General features: G+C 33.5%; 1 protein-coding gene across 1 annotated transcript; it reads left to right on the top strand.

Annotated features, from left to right (window-relative positions):
• Positions 1-2,681: 2,681 nt before the first annotated feature.
• On the top strand, positions 2,682-6,590 carry LOC115976073. Its single transcript, XM_031097166.1, has 6 exons — positions 2,682-2,888; positions 4,308-4,382; positions 4,780-4,875; positions 5,747-5,873; positions 5,958-6,075; positions 6,259-6,590. The coding sequence occupies exons 2-6, from the start codon at positions 4,373-4,375 to the stop codon at positions 6,310-6,312; spliced, it is 405 nt and encodes a 134-aa protein (XP_030953026.1). The 5' UTR covers positions 2,682-2,888; positions 4,308-4,372; the 3' UTR covers positions 6,313-6,590.
• The last annotated feature ends 102 nt before the right edge of the window (positions 6,591-6,692 follow it).

Raw genomic sequence — 6,692 nt, 5'->3', positions numbered from 1 at the left:
TAGATCATTTTAGGAAAGTTTTAATACCACTTTCATGATAAATATAAAAAATTGTCAAAAAAGTCAATTTTTTCCATAAAAAGTTTCTAAAAATATGTCCTAAATCAATGTCCTTAGGACAATTGTTAATTTTTTCCATAATAAAATAACATGACAATCTTTTTCTATAAAAAATAAATAAATAAAAAAACCACATTATGGGCTTTTCTCAAAGTATTGGGTCTACCACTAGCTTCTTAGCTGAACCTTAGGCCTTTAGAGACGATTTTATCATATGCAGAAACCTTAGTCTTGTTGCGATTGAGATTGAGCTTGATGCCTAAGTAATTACTAATTCTATTACCGTAAACATGACTAACTCTTCTTTTGTAGTTGATTGCAGGCAATCGATTCCTCAAATTCTCCAGAAAGTGAGCCATTGCTATCAAAAAGGTGAATGGATGTGTTGATGCTCTAACTAGAATGGGAAGTCATCAGTGTAGGGTCTTGATTTACAGTCCAAGCCCAAAACGTATGGGATATTGGCCTAATGAGTCCGATACAATAAATTTATAGATAGTGGGTCGAAGAACTAGGCCCTAATGAATTGAACAACGGCTAGTATTAAATTGAATGACAATCAAACACAAATAAGAGAATTTGATCTTAATATACTTTCAGTCCGAGGAGGTCTCCCTTGTATAAGTTAATCACAGATGGATACAAATATAATTTATTAATTTAGATTGCTATAGTGCTCTATCTCTACTCCCCTCCCCCCTTTCTCTCATGGAGGGTCTCTCACATTATATAGCTCTCTTTGGTTCATTTTGGTCTTACACTTGTTGATCATCTGAACCCCTACTTAAGTACTCGTCTCATCAGACACCCTCTCTGGCTTTCTGTGAGTTGTGGTGACCAATGCAGCACTGTTCGAAGGTCTTTTCCACATAAATGCGGCCAGAAAAGTAGCTGCAATGCGATGGTAGCAGCTTTCCCTTAGATATTTTTGGGTTTCCTTCTTTCTAGTATGTTCGTAGGGCACGTTCCTATCATGGGAGCTTCTTGGAGGGTCACTTTAATTGCCGAAATACATATCTAAGCTGCATTCATCATATCCGAGGAGGAGTTCCTCCTTGGATCATCCTCCACTCGTCCTCTACTTATGAGACTTTAACTGGGAACTCCTAATAGTTGTTTGTTCCTCCTTGGACCTATCAATATCCTCAAACAAAGCCTAAGGCCCAATATATGATCTTGGGCCTTTATCCCTACAGTCAGCATACTGATTTAGTTCATTTTAATTTTCCTCCTCTTGTTTCTCAAAAAATAAAAATTAATAGATAAAATTTCTCCTCTTGATCTTTTGGATGTATATTTGTCAAACCTTTGTGAATTGTACTCTAACAAGCTTTGTCTTGAGACTCCTATTTCTTTTTCTAGTTTGTTGAATGAAGTTTCCATTTTACCCCCAAAAAAAAAAAAAAAACTAAAATAAAAATATTATCCTAACTCCTAAGTACATTATTCTCCTACAAGTTTTCAACCATTCGGTAATAAAAATACTATTACAAAAATGGGATTAATGGCCTCAATTAACTAAATCCCAAAAGCAACCTACCAAAAAAGAAAGGGTTCCAAAAATATTTTGAGAAAAAATTTAATGAATATCCTAACAGTATTAATTTAGAAAATATTTTTAGAATTTTTTTATGAAAAAAGAAAAAAAAACTAATTTTTTTGACAATTATTTATATTTATCATAAAAGTAGTATCATTTTTTTAAAATAGTTTATTAATAAAAGTCCCAAATATACCAATTAACTAGACCCATATTTTTATAATTTTGACAAAGGGTTAAAAGTATGATTAAAATATGAAATAAGTCTAGTGTCACACATTTTGGCACAAAAAATACCACAACTTATCACATGATGAGTTATGGTTGATAGAGAGATGTCCCCACATGTACCTACCATCACCCTTTCACCAACCACAATTTACTATATCGCGAATTATGATATTTATTATGTCAAAATGTGTAACACTAACCTTACTCTAAAATATGGGATACCACCCAAACTTTCAATCCAATCATTGCCGGCAATAATTCTTCCATATACCAAGTACAAACAACAGGAGGAATATAATATCCCAAATTAAAAAAGTAATGATAATAGAGAAAGAAAGAGGAATTAAAAGCACAAAAGAAAATAATTTCTTACTTAGTGGAGGCATCTACCAATAAAAATCTAGTCTATAGGAAAAATGAAAGTCAAACTAAGGGTATACCTGTCTTTTGGAGCTTTTACCCAATCAAACTTCTCAGCTACCTACCTACCTGCCTTAACTTCTGAGTGCGTGTTTGGCTTAGTTTAAATTTTAATTTATTTTACTATTTAATTTATTTTTATTATTATTTATAAGTCCGGTTATATTTTTTAGTATTATTTATGATTTTATTATATTATTTTAGTTAATTTTTATTTTTATTTATAATATTTTTAATAATTTTCTTTTTAATTTCAGCAAAATAAATAGATCCAAACAAACTCATAATCCTAAAAAATAGTGTTTTTTTTCTTTTGGGGGTGTGTGTTTTTTTTTTTAAGAATGGCTTTCTTGTTTTTTGAGAGAGGTAAGAATTTTAAAAAAATAGTGAGTTGAGTAAACTTGAAAGGCTTTGACTTTTCTCTTCTGTGCCAGAGACAAAAGAGAGAGAGAGGGAGGGAGGGAGTCAATTTTACTTAGCTTTCAGTTGTTTAGTGCTGAAGGGGATCCTTATGTATCACATAAAACTATACCCAACTGCAAAGGTCCCATAGTTTTAGTCCTTCTCTATTTCCGATCTGCAGGAAGAAGCAGAAATTCAAAAAAAAGTTTCATTTCTCAGTTCTTGTTCTTCAAAGGCAAGTTTCTTTCTTATATGCTGCACTTTGTTTTGTTTTCTTGTTCTTTTCTTTATTTTCTTGATTGTTTTGATGGAAATTTGTTTTTTATGTTCTGGGTATATGTGCTAGTGTAAATTAAGTTATGAATTGCTGTTCTTTTTTGTGTATTTTGGAGAACTTTTGGCTCAGTGATTGATGGGTGTAAGCAATTTATGTACAGTTTAGTTCGTTTTCGTTGTTTATGAATGATATTGGGTGGTTTATGAACTGAAAGGAAACTTGTTCTAGTTGTGTGTGGCATATTTATAGCTACTACTTATTAAAATTTCATTGCTCTGGATGGGTTTTGGTATGGAAGGTTATTCCAATGTAAATTGGGCGGGGTTAAATTTATCAGGATCTAAGTACTAAGATAGATATACATGCACCTGCTTCTAACCTTTGATCTCTTTAATTGGTTACAATATAGACTAGGCTTTATAGATTCATTTGTGTGCACTGCCTCTATATGCGGCAATCTAAGCTCTTAAGGTTGAAAGAAGTGCCAAGGAAATAACAGAAGACAACAAAATATGTCTTATTGATAGTCTACTCTAGATGGTAATGAGATAGGCATCAGGGTACACTTTGTTTCAGCTCCCTCTGCTTGAGGGTTACACTTTATTGCCTACAAATCAAGTTAAATGATTTTTTTAAAGACTTAATGGGATTTGGAAACTATCATTCTAGTCTGCAAATTGGGTTGTTGTTCTAGATATTTGTCAAACATTTCCCTTGTGTTGATTGGAGCATGGTGATGTTTGTGTTGTGTCTCTGTAATATGCTGCAATCGTGAGAAGCTATAAGTAAATAAACTTGACTTTTTTAACACCCACAGAAAAAGGAAAAGAAGATAAAGATAAAAGGCACAGCTCTTTGTTAGGTATTCACCCTCTACTCCTTATAAACACACATCTCATGGGAATGATTCATAGTTTTGCTATTCCTTTATGATTTGCTTGTTCCATTCCATTCCATTCCTTTATGAATTCCCAAACAAAGTGTAAAGGAAGAGTTTATGCCATCAGAATATGCATTCCTTCTTGTGCCTCAGTGCAAGCTGATCCTGATTAGTTTGTTGAAGGTTCTTGGGACTAAGTTTTTGTTATTGTTGTGCATAAAATTGGGGAAAACCCTTTATGGACTTCATGCACCCTTTATTAACTCTAGTGTGTTTTTTGTTAATGTACATGTGGTATGGAAATGAGGCACAATTTTACATAAAATACCTAAGAAAAAGCAAATGAAGTTCTCAATGATATAATGAATTCAAGATTCCCTCTTTTCAATTATTTTCCTCTATTCTCTCTGAAACACAGTGGAGGAAGAGTGATTGCATAATCACAAAGTTTTATGATAGTATTAAATCTGACATGCTCCTTTAAACTTGCAAAGCAGGTATCTTGTTAGGGTCACAATACAACTGAGGGCTTCAACTTGTGGAATACATTTGAGCTTGCGCAATGGATAAAAGTACTCAAATTTTCTTAACCATTTGTGTTTTCTTATTTTTGTGCTTATAGTTGCATGTCTATAGCCAGACAAATGTTCATTGCATTGGAAAGAGTTGTAATCTATTATCCCTTCTTGTTTCTTGTTCCTCTTCATTGTTTTTACCCACCCCTTTAGAAATGTTGGTTTTGCTCATGCAAGCCAGGGTTGATGAGGGTGCGAATGATGCCCACAAAACACGTCCAGAGGCTGGCACTTTCTACTTGGAAAGTTGCCATGTTTGAAGCCTTTCAACATGAGTCTTCTGTGACCTTTAAAAGGAATATTGATGCATGTAAAACATGGTTAACAGAAAAATTAACAAATGCAATGACAGTTTTACTTTCTAGCAATAAATTGGCACTTCTTGTTGTTACAGATGCTACTAGAACTGGCCTTGAATTGGTGAGATCAATCTCTAATAAGCATCTTGATCTTTTGAGATCATCCGCTCGATATGTTTCTCTACTTAAAGGTATTAATCCTACTTGGACTAAAAGCATACTCAATTAGGAGATTAAATACATTCTTGTGGTACATGTTTAAATACCTCCCCTTTAATTTGTTCATGTTCCAGTTGTTGTGCCTTTTTCTTTTGGGTAATTTGTTCATGTTCCATTATGCTTTTAATTTCTCCCTGTTTGGTGTTGGCTCCCCTGCTGGATTGGTATTGTTCTTAACTTGTCTAAATCTAGCTATAGCACACTAGGGCCATCAATCTCAAGGACTTAGATATTTGTTGGATTTGTTTCCAAGTAGAATCTACTTTCATCACTTCTCTTAGGGCATGTTTGGTATGTTGTAATGGTAATGGAATGTGTTATTCATGTGGAATAACTATTTGGTTATTTGATTGCATCTTCATTACTGGGCATAGTTATTCCTTAGATTGAGGAATATGTATTCCTCTTGAAAGGGTTGTAATAGTATCCCTTAGCAGGTGTAATAACTTTTAAAATTAATATATTTCTAAAAATACAAAATTTACATATGCAAATAACAATTATAATATAGATATAAAAACAATTAATTTTATTCTAATTTTACAACGAAACATATGAATGGTGGTAATAGTTTTTATGTTATAACATATTTTATTGCCAAAAATAAAGACTACCATTTTTATCATAATCTCCATTCAATGTACCAAATGTGCCCAATGTAATTTATGAGGACATGGAAGTTCTTATTTTTCATTGCATTAATTTTTTCAAATCTTGTTGCTTGTGTCATTTTCATTTAAATTTCTGCTTGATCTGATAATATGAGATCTCTTGATTGTTGATATAACAAAATCTTCTTAGCAAGCATTTCTTTTTGTTGAAGTGTTTTTGTGGTGATGTTAGGGCAAATAACAGATGCTATGGGCCGTGAAAAGGGCAAATATACTCTCGTTAAAGATTTGGAACACTCCCAACTTGGGACTTATGACAAGCCCCTTCCATGCTTTGGCTGTGGGATTGGATGGTTTTCGTAAGTATATCATCTAGTTCCTTCTCCCTTCTTCAACTGCATAGTGCATATGTAGTTGTCTAATGGCTTTATTTTATGTTGCAGATTTCTTTTAGGGTTTGTGTTCCCACTTCTTTGGTACTATGCGACGATTCTCTATTTTGGAAATTACTACCGCAGGGATCCTAGGGAGCGAGCAGGACTAGCAGCCTCAGCAATTGCTGTAATTACTCTCTCTCTCTCTCAACCTTATGATGGTATTCCTTATATTAAAAAGTCAAAGCATCCAACTGCTTTTAAATTGAGTTGTTAAAATTCATTGTGTTTCTCCTTTTCTTTGTTCTTTGTGGTGTTAAGTTTCTCTATCTTAAAGAAGGGATTTTTTTTTTTTTTTTCGTCATTGCAGGCACTGGCTTTTACTGTAGTGTTGTTCATCGTTGCAGCTATTCTTTTCTTTTAGTCCCGGTGGCTCCAGTCTCAAAATGCTACTAAACACCTTTGCGAGCATCAATAACTGAAGTGGGATTGCGAGGACATGTAGATAACACAGCAGAAGAGAAAGGGGAAAAAAGATAGTCCCAAGACTGCCCCCCAAGAAAAATTGAGATTAGATGATAAAATCCAATACTACTTGTTTCAAAATGTTTTGAATTATATGGACAAATAGAAGAGAATTTGTTTACATGTAAACTAGACACAAGTTTTCATAAATATATATTTGATAGTTCATTTGAAGCTCGGAACATGGGCAAGGAACCCAATGGGTCAATTGGGATGTCATTCATTTCCCGTTCATGTGTGAGGGTCCCGATGGTACACAGAGGAGAAAGCCATTATAAT

Source organism: Quercus lobata, chromosome 2 (genome assembly GCF_001633185.2).
Source record: "Quercus lobata isolate SW786 chromosome 2, ValleyOak3.0 Primary Assembly, whole genome shotgun sequence".
Lineage (NCBI taxonomy): Eukaryota > Viridiplantae > Streptophyta > Magnoliopsida > Fagales > Fagaceae > Quercus > Quercus lobata.
This window is presented reverse-complemented; position numbering and strand designations above follow the sequence as displayed.